At 30.6% G+C, this 15,910-nt stretch overlaps 1 protein-coding gene across 1 annotated transcript in view; it reads left to right on the plus strand.

Annotated features, from left to right (window-relative positions):
• The window catches only part of pip (heparan sulfate 2-O-sulfotransferase pipe), a 97,071-nt gene that overhangs the window by 58,600 nt on the left and 22,561 nt on the right, over positions 1 to 15,910 (plus strand). Inside the window, exon 2 of the mRNA XM_070651480.1 lies at positions 15,352 to 15,491. Within this exon, the coding sequence (XP_070507581.1) occupies positions 15,352 to 15,491 (140 nt within the window). The remainder of the gene's footprint in view (positions 1 to 15,351; positions 15,492 to 15,910) is intronic.

Here is a 15,910-nt window from a genome sequence, read left to right on the forward strand (position 1 = left end):
TCCCAGAACAAAGACCACAACCCCGAATTCTAGTTGAATATACGCCGTACTGGTTCTGAGCAAAGCTACTTACCCTACCTATGTTTAGCCTTTCCCCCTCCTTACCCCACCTAGCTTCACCTCTGCAATACCAAAAACCTCATTTGAATCAACCGGCAAAAATTAATTCACAAAATCCGTTAAAGACTTTAATCCAAAACATTCATTACTATCAATTAATATTTCATCGTTTATTAACTTTTTTATAGTAACATCAAATTAGAATGGTAATGAGCCATGAAAATGATGATGATGGAGATTTTTCTTCTTTAGTGATTAAGGTTTATTAGCGAATATAAGTAGCGCTATAAGAGTTTTTCTAAACAGTTTTTTGTAATTATGATTTTGGAGACCGTCTATATGATTATGTGGGTGGAGTGTGGCTTGATACTTGGATGACATTGGCTTGTCTAGAACAGTGGTGGGCAACATTCTACGCAGGTTGGCTTACACTGGTCTAGAATTACCGAATCTTATGAACTGGCAGACGACTGAGTAATTCTAGATTTTAGAAGACTTTAGTGAGGATTCGCCAGATCTTCCGCTCAGACCTAGACCCACAGTTTATTGTGGGATCAGAACCTCAACAATTTTAGACTCTAATCTAGTCTTATAACTCATGATATTCGAGTCTACCCTAAGGAGTTTCTGGATTATTTCTCTAACGCTGCATTCGTCCAAAAACTGGAGGTTTACATTTCTTGCGTTTAAGATGCGCAGACCAACAGTGTTTTAAGGAAACCATAATAATCTTGTCTATTTTTCTAAGTAAAGAGTTCTGGCAAATTTTATCCATACAAGAAGCACTAGCTCCATCTAGCCTAGAAAGCTCTGGTAGTGAAACACCACACAATGGCCCTTCTACTATGGCGTTGCATTAACTGTAAAATGCGATGTTGCTTTGTTGTCATCATGAGACATGCTTTCGATCCATTTTAAAGGAGTTAATTCGCCTGGCTGGTGACAAAATAACGGGTTTACGTACCTGGAATCGATAAAATTTAGGGCTACCAATAATATGAATGCTACTGAAACTTGAAACCCTGACTAAGGTTTCCCAAAGTCTAGGTCTCGACAAATTCTCTAGACCGTAACCGATACCCAGACCGAGTTTCGGCATCGGGAACACTTACCCCTGACTCCTTCTCTGGCATATCCAGATATTACACAACACTCAGCACAAACGAAGAGATTTAAACCAGACAATTTTTTTGTTAATTCTCATTCTCATCAGTTGTTTGTTAATCCTCAACAAATGAAAATCATCCAAATTGTAGTCGCGTTGTTTGTCGTTCATAGCAATGGCAAAAGTTTGCAGGAACGTACGGATTTGTTTATGGTATGACTCAAATTATTATGCAAAAAAAATTCCAATTTCAAGCTGAAATTCTATTTAGGATGCAGCAAAAAAATGTCAACTAATGGAAGGATTTCCGGTGCTGGATATTCGATCAATATTTTTAGACAATCCAATTATTTACAAAGAGCCACGATGCGTATTGACTTGCATATTGGAAGAGCTGGAAATTATTAAAAATGGAAATGTAAATTTCATCAATTTAGTTGACTTGCTGCCGATTCCATTGTCGACCAATGATTTGATGAATCCGAGATTATTGGCAATTGCCAGCAAATGCAAGCCAAATGTCGATCCAGAAAAGTGTGAATTTTCATACAAATTGGTGACGTGCTTTACATCCGTTGTGTCCAATTTGCAGAGTTTAATGAGCTTTTGAGGCAGCACGTGACATCCACAAAGATCAAATTAGTTCCAAACGTTATTTATCAGCTTTAAATTATCTAACATTAAGGCTGAATTATTTGTACAAATTTGTAATAAAAATGGACACGCATTGTGTGTGTTTGATGCATGACAGTCATTAAACTGATGATCAACAGATATATTAAGTGAAACTGATTAACGAAAGTTGTTTTGATTGCAGTTTTGGATTTGGGGGGTTATTTGACAATGACGGTTGATGTCTATGAGTGGGGGAAGAGGGGTTCCAATGATCTTGGAGTTTATGAGATGCAGATGTTGCTGTTCCTTGTGCCGTCCATTAAAGGTACCATGGTGGTTTTTCTGTGCGTACTCTATGAACGTCTATGAATGCGTACTCTTTGCCTGTTAGGATTTGTTATGAGTGTCACATGACAAAGGTACTAGAGACCGAGATCAAGACTTCCCGATCTAAGTCTCGAAAGTTGTCAAGACTTTTTGGTCTCGATACTTGTCAAAATTCTAAAGAAATCTCTTGTAGTCTCAATCTAGGTCTAGGTTTTGGTCTCGGCCTAACTCGGTCTCAGTTTCGACAGTTCCTCGAAACTTCTTGGTCTTGGTCTCAAGATTCGTTGAGATCAAAGTCTCTGTCTCGGTCTTAGTCGAGCTCGGTCTCCGTTTGGAATTTTCCTTAAAACTTTGACTTCAGGAAACCCAATCAGCTTCAAGCCAACCGTATGTAAAATTGGTCTGCTTCTCGCAAGCTTCTCGGGTATAATGTTACCTCGCGGATATTAGATGATGTATACGGAATTACTTTGAACATATTGAGATATTATTTATAGCAGCTATAATCTTTTGTTCAACTTTCGTTCAACATCTGCGCACCCTACACTCTAAACCAATCTTTTAAGCTCACAATTAAAGTTTGTAAAGCTTGATTTGTTACTCCAGCACAATCAGTATTATCTAATATTGCTGTTGATCTGACAGAAAAAGTATAATTCGGTAAAACGGATCCCGAGTGGGACTCGAACAGACGTCTTATGGTTTTTGGTCGGGTGGGCCTAACACTGAGCTATGAGAGGGTTATTTGAGGTTATGGCAAAATGCCATATATTTTGTGTATAAACGTGAGCATGCTCATTGAGGAGTACTTGCTCATTGTCTCTTTGGGACCACTTCAGATCAAAGAAGTAATATGAAGTTTGCAAACCAAATTACTGATGGACGTAATTTATGAATTATCCCCTGCCAAAAAAGCAAATCAATTTCCTCATTCCATAACAATCATTGATAATAATGATTGCAATAATTATAATTATACATTTTTTGGAAAGAAGTGAGAGAGAAAGGCACAGAAATTATCAGTCAAATCCACACCATGTCCAAAAAATTTCTTCTTCGAGATTAAATGACACGCCTTATGCTTCACTGAGGATTTAATTTCAATTGTATGAAATTCCGTATTTTATATCCATACAAAAAAAGTTCTTCTTTTCTTTCCAATCGAGCGAATGTATTCATAGATTATAAACGAAATTAACTTTGCTATCTATCACTCGACCATTCATTTTCCTATTGTCCATTTGATTTAACTTTCAACGATTTACAGCTCATTCACAGTCAGTCATTCATTCAATCAAGAAATAAAGCATTTCTTTCCTCTTTTGCTCGTTTTTAGTGCATTTTTCTGAGAGGACAAGACACTTTTGTCCGCATCCGTCTGTCTGACTGTCTGTTTGAGTGTCCATCTGTCTGTTCGTCTGTCTGTTCGTCTGTCTGTTCATCAGTCTGTTCGTCTGTCTGTTCGTCTGTCTGTTCGTCTGTCTGTTCGTCTGTCTGTCTATCTGTCTGTCCTTCTGTATGGCTGTTCGTCCGTCTGTCAGTCTGTCCGTTGGTCCGTCTGTCTGTTGCTCAACTACTCTCTCATAAAATATGATGTTTTATGACAGAATTGTGTTCTATAATCATGGCATTTAATGTGCATTATGTGTGGGTAAATACGCATTATGAACGGGAAAAGTGCGCATTATGTCCGGGGAAAATGCACTTCCGTCGGTCACGAGTGTCCACGTCTATGCTAGTTTTATTTTTATTTTGTGTTGATATAAAATTAAATTAATTGAATTGGTCGTCAAGTTGACTATCGATGTCTCCCTGTGGAGAAATAAAGCCAGAGATGAAGTACTTCAGCTATTGTTCTTATAATCCAACTATTGTTACATTTCTTTTCATTTTATACTTTATTATATATATATTTTTATTGTTCGTGTCTTATGAAAAATGGTACAGCAGATTAAGAGATAAATGAAATTGCAATTGGAACTGAGAAATAAAATAAATAAAAAATAAAAGTTGTAGCAAAAGTCGTGCACATGGGAGGACAAAAAAGCAGTGTCTAAAGATAATTTTGTAATTAATTGTTGTGTTCATGAAAAATTGAATGAGATGAAAGAGTTTTATTGCTCTTTTTTTACATTGACTTATATTGGACAGCTAGTAAGAACAATAAAGTTATATTGAAAAGATTTTAAATGAAATGAGAAATATTGAAATGGTGACGATTTGCTGAAATTTTAAAAAAAATTTAAAACTTAAAAATTTGAAAAATAGAAAATTTTAATTTTATTTTTCAATTTTTCAAATTTTAGAATTTTGAAATTTTAGAATAATTTAAATTAATAATAAAAAATTTTTAAATACTTTTTTATTAAAGTTTTAAATTTTTCTAAATTATTAATTTGTCTGTAGATTTTCAAACCTTAACCTTCAAATAATAGACGTCATGGTTAAAATAAACTTTTTTAATTATGTCGAATTACTAGCCTGAAGTCTAATTTTTGCTACATTTTAATAATACAAATCAAATATTTTTACTTAAATATTTCATTCGAACAAATTTTAGAAAACTTTTGATTGAAAAGAAATAACTAAAAATGAATGGAACGCTAGGGGCTATTTACTTATTATGTAACAATTTGAGTGAAGATGAGATGGTTGAAATTTGCTGACAATTCAGAACTTTTTGATTTTTTTTTTAAATTTTCAATAATTATTAGCAGATTTTTAATGAATTTGAAATTTAAGTTTTTGATACAAATTTGTTAAATAATCGTTTAAAATTAAAACAATTGAAAGCTATTTTTTTAAATTTAAAAAATTTGATTTTTTTTTAAACATTGAATTTTAAACTAAACTTTCGAATATTCATAAAACTTTAGATTTTCAAAAACATTGACTTTTGGGAATTTAGAAGTTAACTACTTTAAAATTTTTAAATTTTGCTTTCTCAATCACTAAATTTTGTTAATTTCGTACATAATCCATTACCATATCGTCAATTCGTGATAATTGTGATTTTTTAAAGACCTTTACATTTTTTTTAAATTAAAAATTTTAAAATTTTAGATTTTAAAAAAAATCCAACAAACAATTAAAAAATTTCAATTTTTGAAAGAAAATACCATACAAATTACCAAGATTTTGTACGGTTTTAAACTGTCATATTTGCCTGTTTTGCAACTCTGATTCAAATCTTAATAACGACTTCATTCATAAATGTCCATCAACATTCTCATTGTTCTTAAATCACGACAGAAATCACACAAAAAAAGTGAACAATTTAAATAATTTTCACAAAACACAAAACAACAGAAAAGAAAAATTCAAAACATAAATCAACTAGTGTATCGGGTAGAAACCCAATGCGGATATATTCACACCGTCCATAAAAAGTCTCGCGGGTAGGCCAAGCTTCGCTTGGCAAATATTTGAGGAATCAGGCTCCAGCGCGTAGGCCAAGCTTCGCTTGGCAAATGTTTGAGGGATCAAGCTCCAGCGGGTAGGCCAAGCTTCGCTTGGCAAATATTTGAGGAATCAGGTTCCAGCGGGTAGGCCAAGCTTCGCTTGGCAAATATTTGAGGAATCAGGCTCCAGCGCGTAGGCCAAGCTTCGCTTGGCAAATGTTTGAGGGATCAAGCTCCAGCGGGCAAGCCAAGCTTCGCTTGGCAAATATTTGAGGAATCAGGCTCCAGCGCGTAAAGCTTCGCTTGGCAAATGTTTGAGGGATCAAGCTCCAGCGGGTAGGCCAAGCTTCGCTTGGCAAATGTTTGAGGAATCAGGTTCCAGCGGGTAGGCCAAGCTTCGCTTGGCAAATATTTGAGGAATCAGGCTCCAGCGCGTAGGCCAAGCTTCGCTTGGCAAATGTTTGAGGGATCAAGCTCCAGCGGGCAGGCCAAGCTTCGCTTGGCAAATATTTGAGGAATCAGGCTCCAGCGCGTAGGCAAGCTTCGCTTGGCAAATGTTTGAGGGATCAAGCTCCAGCGGGTAGGCCAAGCTTCGCTTGGCAAATGTTTGAGGAGTCAGGCTCCAGCGGGTAGGCCAAGCTTCGCTTGGCAAATATTTGAGGAATCAGGCTCCAGCGCGTAGGCCAAGCTTCGCTTGGCAAATGTTTGAGGGATCAAGCTCCAGCGGGTAGGCCAAGCTTCGCTTGGCAAATGTTTGAGGAGTCAGGCTCCAGCGGGTAGGCCAAGCTTCGCTTGGCAAATATTTGAGGAATCAGGCTCCAGCGCGTAGGCCAAGCTTCGCTTGGCAAATGTTTGAGGGATCAAGCTCCAGCGGGCAGGCCAAGCTTCGCTTGGCAAATATTTGAGGAATCAGGCTCCAGCGCGTAGGCCAAGCTTCGCTTGGCAAATGTTTGAGGGATCAAGCTCCAGCGGGCAGGCCAAGCTTCGCTTGGCAAATATTTGAGGAATCAGGCTCCAGCGCGTAGGCCAAGCTTCGCTTGGCAAATATTTGAGGAATCAGGCTCCAGGGCGTAGGCCAAGCTTCGCTTGGCAAATGTTTGAGGGATCAAGCTCCAGCGGGCAGGCCAAGCTTCGCTTGGCAAATATTTGAGGAATCAGGCTCCAGCGCGTAGGCCAAGCTTCGCTTGGCAAATGTTTGAGGGATCAAGCTCCAGCGGGTAGGCCAAGCTTCGCTTAGCACATGTTTGATGATTTTCATTCAATGTTAAATGTTTCAAAAATCATAATAATCATTGAAATTGTTTTTGAAATTTTGTATGAAAACGAAGGTTTTTTGCTTTTTTAGAAACAACGGCTGTTCCTGCCATCACCAAAAACTAATCAGCTCTTCTATAGAGCAACACGGATCGTTTGTAAAAAACTAGAAGTCTCTACGATGTCTCGTTATTGAGATTTCTTGCTGATTAACTTGTTTGTTTGCTTGCTTACAGAAAGCGAATTTTTCGATTTTCTCAGCAATGCCTCCACCAAAGCCAAATCTGTTTTTTGATTATGATGTAAAATTCCAGGCACAAACTTTTTGCGATAGGACATAACTTGCAATTATGCTTAGTTTGGCTGAAAAATCCAAAAAACTGGTTTTTCAATCTGAACAAATTCAATACATTCACACGTGAAAACGGTGTGAATATAAAAAATGAAGAGTCCTCACAGGATTTATTTATGCTTTTAAGTCATCACAAGAGTTTTCTTTGTTTTCATATCAGAAATGCATCTCGTCTCCCAACTAGCTGAGTTATTTCAAAGCACGAAGACAAAAAATGAAAAATAACAGCAGAAATGAAAAGTAAATTTGCTGGTAAATACAAAAACTTTCAATCTCAATTGAAAAGAAAACAGCACAAAAAAACAGTGAAGAGGAGACAAAGCATGAAAGAATGAGGAGAAACAGAATGAAAATGTTTGCATTGTCAACTGATAAGAGTTCTAAACAGAACTGGAAGAATGAAATAAAGAGAATAAATTTTGTGAGTGGAATGAGAAATGGAATGAAGTTGTTTGAAGTTGAAGGCATTGCTGATGGGATGGATAAAGTGCATTTTGGAATGGCTAATGAATGGGTTTTTAAAGGCTTTGCTGACAATTTAAATTTAAAAGATTTTTGAAATTTAAAAAAAAAAAAAAGATTTAAAATTCAAAATTTAAACGATTTTTCAAAATTTTAACTCAAATTGATTTCAATTCCTATAATTTGAATTTTAATTTGAATTTAAATTAGACAAATTTAAACTATTTAATGGCTGTCTAAAATTCAAAACTTTAGTTCACTGTTTGACAATTTGAAATATCACAGTTTTGTTGAAATTGAAGTTATATCAAGGATTCTTCCAGGTTTTAAAGTTCGAAATTTAAACAGCATTTTGAAATTTTAATGGTTTTTCGAAATTCAAAATGTAACGATTTGCTTTAAAATAGAAAAAATTTTCAAACTGTTTTTTGAAGATAATTAAATAATTTTAAATGTTTGTTTTGATTTCTTTCAAAAAATCCAAAATAACAGAATTCTGAAATTTAAATTTTATCAAATTAATTAAATTTAAATTAAATTTTAGCATTTAATGACTTTAAATTTTTTTACATTCAGCATTATTTTTCATGAATTTTGAATTTCTTTGAATTTTCTAAATTCAAATTTTACCGAATTTTATAATTTCAAACGTTTAACTTTTTTCAAAATAATTTTCATTTTAGAAAACTTTTCATATTTTAAAAAAATTCAATAGATTTTTTAAATAATTAAATTTTGATAAATTTTAAAAAATTTTAACTTTTAACAAAACTTTTTACGAGTTTTAAACTTTTTTATTCGATTTGAAAATTCTTAAAAAAGTGTCTCAAAAATTATAAATTTTAAAATTTTTAACTTTTAACAAAACTTTTTAAGAAATTTGAAACTTTTTTATTCCATTCTTAAAAATTTGAAAATTCTTTAAATCATCTCAAAATTCTTTCACTTGAAAATTTGAAAAAATTATTTAAATTTTAATTATTTCAATTATTATGTAAATTAAAATTTAAACATATTTTCAAATTTCAAAAATTTATGAAGTCTTTGAAAATGAAACAATTTTAAAAAGAATTTAAAATTTTTTGAATTTAACAATTTTTTTAAAGTAAAATTCTTTTCTTTTACTTAAATATGACAAAACTAGAACTTTTTATTCCAGAATTGAATTGTAAATAATACTGAGTACAATCCTAAGAATTGAAATTGAAAACTCTAGACAAAACAACAATAAGTCTTTTTCTGAACCATCGTCTTTCCATATTCTGCAGAAGTTCTGCACATTAAAAATAATTTTATGAACTCGAATGTGAAATAAAAAAAACAATGTTTATTTAATGTTTTTGTTTTCTGCTGTTATTCGGAATTGAGTTGTCTTTGTTTTGTCGTATCAACACAGAATGGAACTGAAAAAAATCTAAGGAAGAGACAGAAAATTAAATAAAAATTAAGTTTTCTTCGGCATTGAAATGCAGCAGAGCAAATTTTTTTTTATTTCTGAGAGATTTTACAGCATCAGTGAACAGCATGAAGTTACAGTACACGAGCAAAAAAAAAAAAAGACACACCACAATCCATTACGAAATCAAGACACAAGACGGCAGTGACATTCATTTCTGTAATTTATTTCACATTTTCTTTGCTGGGAATCATCAACATTTTTTATTGTCATGCCATGCTTGAAAATTATGTCGCTAAATGCACGATTTCATTAAAATCATTTTAAAAATTTTTTTTATCTTTTTTTAAATATTTTTTTTCTTCATCTTGTCATGACAGTTTGTTTACACAATTTTCAGTGTCAAATACGTAATATGCTCTAAATACATTAAATTACTTTTTTTTTTGGCAAATAAGAGGAAAAATGTTATTATTGCTCACTTTAACGCTTCTTGGCTTCTTTTAAATTCATATTTCAAAAATAATATAAATATTCATTAATATTTATTGTGTGATGAGTTTATGTTACCTACTTGTGAGTAGGCTAACGAATTGCTAATTTTCGTTATTTTTGTAAATATAAATTTTGATGAATTTCAAAATATTTATATTTTCAAAATGTTGAGATGTTAAAATTCAAATGTTAATTTTTAAAAAAATTTAAATTTTGAGAATTTTTAAAATTCAAACTTTGAAATTTTTTGAAAATTACTTGTTGGCTATTTTCATGAAAACCAATTTTAACAAATTTTAAAGATTCAATCTTTGACCATTTTAAAAATTTGTAATTAAATTTTATAATTATAATTCACATTTTGAAAATTTTCATAAATTCAAATTTCGACAATTTTCTTGAATTCAAATTTTAAAAATTTTTGAAATTCAAATTTTGACAACTTTCATTAATTCAAATATTAACAATTTTTAAAAGTCAAATTTAGACAATTTTCATGAATTCAAATTTAAAAAAACTTTGAAATTCAAATCTTTAAAATTCAAATTTCGACAAATTTCAAAAATTCAAATTTTAACAATTTTAAAATATCTAATTTTGACAATTTCATGAATTCAAATTTTAACAATTTTAAAATATCTAATTTTGACAATTTTCATGAATTAAAGAGTTTAAACGAATTCTTAAAATTCAAATTTCGAAAATTTTCATGAATTCAAATTTTAATAATTTTTGAAATTCAAATTTTGACAATTTTCATGAATTCAAATTTTGACAGTTTTCATGAATTCAATTTTTAACAATTTTTGAAATTCAAATTTTGACAATTTTCATGAATTCAAATTTTTGACCATTTCCAAAAATTCAAATTTTGACGATTTTCATGAATTAAAATTTTAACAATTTTGAAAATTCTAAATTTGACAATTTTCATGAATTCAAATTTTGACAAATTTTTAAAAATCATGTTTTAACAATTTTCAAGAATTCAAAAATTTACAAAATTTCAAAAAACTTGATTTAAAATATTTACTTTTAAAGTTCCAAATATTAAAACTTGAGCAATAACTTTCGACATTGAAAACTAGAAAACTGACTCCAAAAGTCCTTGTCTGTCAAATCCATCCAATTTCATAAGAGCTCCATTTGTTGATTAAATTTCAATATTAAATTTATCCATCAACATCAACATATTCCACATGTGATGAGATAATCGCTACAAAAACACATCAAACAATATCATGATTACGAGAAGAAAAAAATAACAAAAAATAAAGCAGTCAGCTAAAACGAAAGCACAAGCAGTATTTTTTATTATGCAAATAAATAAATTCAAAATAGAGAATTCTTTAGTTCGAAAATCCAATCTGTTTACTGTTGTGTGGCCAAGCGTGATTAAGCCAGCTGACATGCGATGAGACGAATTATTTTTTATGTATATATATTGATATTTATTAAATCGTTGCTTTAGTTTTATTTGCAATATCAATTTCAATAAAACTTCATCTAGCGTGCATGAAAATAAACTGCTCATATTAATATCCAGTAGTGAACAATGTCGTCAGAAAAGATTATAAAAAGAGCTGCTTTTGACTTATTCATATGTATCCATAGCTGATATTTTGGGAAATGATGTTGAATTGTTTATAATTTTGAGTGAATTGACTGTTTTTAGAACTCAGAAAATTTAAATTTTTAAGATTACATTAAAATTCAAATTTGAATTCAAATTTCAAAATTCAAAATTCAAAATTCAAATTATGATTAAAATTCGAAAAGTTAAAATTCAAATTTGAGTGCAAATTTAGGTATTTAAAAATTCAAAATTGAATTAAAATTAAAAATGTCAAAAATTAAATTTTTTAACTCAAAATTCAAATTTTAATTTTAAATCTTTTCAACTGATTTTAAGATTTAAAGTTTTGAAATATTATTTTTATTCAAATTTCAAATGATATTTTATTTGAATTTTCCACGATTTTAGAAATTCGATTTTGAAAAACTATTTCTTAAATCAAATTTTAAAAGTTTTCAAAAAAAATTCTGATTCGTTTTTCAAAAATTTTCAATTTCCAAATTTTAATTTCTAAGTTTTTCAAAATCTATTAAAATTTGAAAATGGTTAAAATTTTTAAAATCTTTAATTTTTTTTTACATTTTTAATGTTTTTTGATTTTCAATTTTTTCTAATTTGAATTCGTTTTAAATTCTTTAAATTTTCTTCTAAATTTTTTAAATTTTGACGAATTTTTAATTTTTAAATTTTTCTATTAATTTTTAATTTTTTTCAACATTTTATTAAATGCGCTAAAGTCATCTCCAACATTTCAGTTGCTATCTTCATAAAAAGTACAAATGCATAAAACATAAATTTTTTAAAATTTTGTATACAATACATGAGTTCGCTTAGCGAAGCTCTTCCATTTTAACAAAAACTTTGAACATGCAATATCGCAAAAGAATATGGCAATTGCGGATTCATGTTGAACGATTTTAATTTTCTGTGAATATTTGGGATTTACAAATTTATAAGTGCTTCATAATATCAATTGTTATGTAAATTGGATGCTTAGCTTTAAATTTTTTATTACTTTTTCAAATTTCCAAAAGATCCTTTTCATGTCTAAAATTTTAAAGATTTTTGTAAAGTTCGACTGGAAACAAAATTAAAATGTTTTTTAGAAATTTAATTTTGCGACAAATCCATGAAAATTTCTTGTAAAAAATGCAGATTTTTTTTAAATCAATTTGATATAAAAGAAGGATTAGACATATAATTTTCAACAATAAATTTCAGGCTATGAAATTGACAAAGAGGAAAAATTTCTTTGTTTTGTTTTTTAAGGCATTTCAAATTGGATGATTTTTAAACATTAAGAGTATTTTCAAAATATTGGAATTTTTCTTTTATATTTTTGAGTTTCTACTGTGACATTTTAAAGGCATTGTGCGCCATAGTCATCTCCAACAATGTTCAGTTCTTATCTCTATAAAAAGTACAAATGCATAAAACATAAATTTCCTGTACCGTAAAAGTGCATTTTGTATACAATACGCGAGTTCGCTTAGCGAAGCTCTTCCATTTTAACGGGAAACTATGAACATGCAATATCGCAAAAGATTATATGGCAATTGCGGATTACATGTTGACGATTTTAATTTTCTGTGAATATTTGGGATTTACAATGAGGATTATAAGTGCTTCATAGATATGATTGTTATGTAAATTGGATGCAGCAGCAAACATTATTGTTATTACTTTTATGCGATATATCATTCCAAAAGATCCTTTTCATGTCTGCACTCCTTCATGAGGCAAGATTTGTTGACGTCGACTGGAAACAAAAAAAAAAATGTCATATCGTCAATTAGACAGCACAAAATGCGACAAATCCATGAAAATCCTCCCGTCTTGTAAAAAATGCAGACACAAAAAAAAAGATGATATAAAAGAAGGATAATAGACATATAATGTTTCAACAATAAATCCACAGGCTATGAAATTGACAAAGAGGAAAAATCTCTTTGTTTTGTTCGTCTTTAAGGCATTTCCATTGGATGATTTTTGGACATTACAAAAGTATAGCTAAAATAATATTGGAATTGAATTTCTTAATTTTAGCATTAAAGTCAATTATTAAAGACATTGTCGACTGTATGAATGGAAATAATGTTTTCTTTAATGGATTATTTATGGAATTAAGTTTACTTTGATTTGTCATTTTCGAGTTGGTTAGTCAAAGTGATTTGGGAATGATCAATGTAATGATTGAGAAGTTGATTAGGGAGAATTATGCTTTCTCGATATCGGGACCCTAACCCTAGTTCTGGCCTTCCTCCGATGCCTCGTTTGCCCATGCTAGTTCCGACCCACCTTCCTTGGATCAACTTCCGTCCGGTTAAGCGACGTTACATAACGTGAACGACCCCCAAAAACATCCTCAATATTTGATTCTAGAGATGGTTAATGAATAATGCCATCAAAATGGAAATGCTGATGACAAAGCATCGTATCGATTTTCTTATTATTTGTTGCTCAAACAATAAATGTCTTTCTATCCTATATCTTAACAGATTAGATTTCTCTGTCTGTATAATAAATATGTGCACAAAAAAAAAACGAGAAGGAATACAAATAAATACATAAATAAATGAATGTGCCGCATTTATTTGGTTTCTTAAAAAGCTGAAATGCCTCAAGGCACTTTTGCTTTCATTTCTTTCAATTTTTGCAAACAATGGATTAAAAGAAGATGTCAAAAATTTGAATTCTAACAAATTTCAAAAAGAATTAACAAAATCAATAATGAGCGGATTTTGAAAGAACAACCGAACATTTAATCAAATATTTAATGACATCCTTAACAACTCACATATTTGCAAAAATTAAAAGAAATGAAACCTAAAAGTGCCTCTGAGGCATTTCAGCTTTTATAAGCGCAAACCAAATAAATGCGGCACATTCATTTATTTATGTATTTATTTGTATTCCTTCTCGTTTTTTTTTTGTGCACATATTTATTATACAGACAGAGAAATCTAATCAAGTTAAGATATAGGATAGAAAGACATTTATTGTTTGAGCAACAAATAATAAGAAAATCGATACGATGCTTTGTCATCAGCATTTCCATTTTGATGGCATTATTCATTAACCATCTCTATTACTACAAATATTAAGGATGTTTTTGGGGGGTCGTTCACTTGTTATGTAACGTAGCTTGAGATGAAGGGGTAGTTGTTCCGAACCCATGGGGGTTTGATGGCTAGCAAGAGGAAGACAAAAGGACAATAATGATGCATGGTCAAAATCTCAATTCTTTACGTTACCTAACAAGCGCACGTCCCAACATTCTTTTTGCCATTTTCCTCAATGATCTGTCAATAACAGTCATGTTAAAATTATTCCATATTAATTCATAAATATCTTTATTTCACTTTCATACAGTCGACTATATTATTTGTCTTATTTTATTGACTTTAATGCTAAAATTAAGAGACTGACGTAAATATTGTGTGATGAATATTCAATTATAGTATGAAATAGAATAATTCATTCATTTGGAAGTAGAAGTTGATGTTAGAACAAAGAAGCATTCAAGGAGTATTGAGCCATATATAGTACAATTTGTGGATGAGAATGTAAAGCTTGTAGTTGATTTGTTTGGCATCAAAATTGTGATTTGTAATTTTCTGTGAGGATGTGGGTTCGATTCCCACAGAATCAAAATGAACTGGGTATACTTCAGGCAAAATAATGCAGAACTTAAGCTTCAGTCGGGGCAATTCGACGGTATCTGGCATATGCGTTGATAATCTGTTTGGCCACTGCACTCAAACATAGACTTCCTGGATTATGGTCCGATCGGAATCATTCCTGTGATTACATTACTTTCTGTAACCTTCAAAATAAGGCTGTGGATCTGCATTTTCAGTACATTTGATTTGAAAAAGTAGCATGAGATGAATTTGAGATTCGAACCCATTTGTCGATGTTGATAATTAAGACCTGAAGAACGAAATTGCTGCACCACCGAGTTTAATTCTTTATCAACTCAAAATTAAACTCAGCTTAATTCTATACACAATTAACAGCATTTAAAGTACAATTAATAATAGAATTAACTTTTGAATTTTTATGCTCTAAAAAATTCATTTCCTCGACGTGATTTTACAGTATGTCACGCCTCATCTCCTCTAGAAAGATGAAAATTCATCAAAAAATCCAATTGAAATTTATTTAGTTTTAATTGATAATTTAATTATTCATGTGTATTGAAATCTGAAAGCGCAGCTAACAGACACACAAAAATAAAGAAACATAAATTCAGTCTATTCAGCATAAAAAAAAATACATAATTTTTTATCTCTTTTTCAATTTCAGATCTACAGAATTTGTTGCTGTCATTGCAATAGTTTGCACACTTTTCTTATTTCTTCATACACAAAGCCTCACGACAAGACTTCGTGAAATGGAAAATCGATTGCAGCCATCTGCTCTTAATTCTGGCAATGAATATTCAGGTGAGATGAAATATTTGCATAGTGATATTAATGAGTAGTTTTGATAAGTTTGATCAAAAATGGGGATTATGGCGCATTTGACCAAATTCAAAATTTAACGATTTTTGAAAATTCAAAACTTAACGGTTTTCAAATATTCAAAATTTAACGGGTTTCAAAAATTCGACATTTAACGGCTTTTAAAAATTCAAAATTCAACGACATTTAGAAATTCAAAATTTAACGATTTTCAAAAATACAAATTTACCGGTTTTCAAAAATTCAAAATTCAACGATTTTCAAAAATTCAAATTTAATCTCTTCTAAAAATTCAAAATTCAACGATTTTCAAAAATTCAAAATTTAACGATTTTCAAAAATAAATTTAATGGTTTTCTAAAAATTCAAAATTCAACAATTTTTAAAAATTTTAAAATTCA

The sequence above is a fragment of the Chironomus tepperi genome, unplaced genomic scaffold (assembly GCF_022539635.2).
Source record: "Chironomus tepperi strain 1889 unplaced genomic scaffold, CSIRO-AGI_Ctep_v1 contig_461, whole genome shotgun sequence".
NCBI classification, from domain to species: Eukaryota; Metazoa; Arthropoda; class Insecta; order Diptera; family Chironomidae; genus Chironomus; species Chironomus tepperi.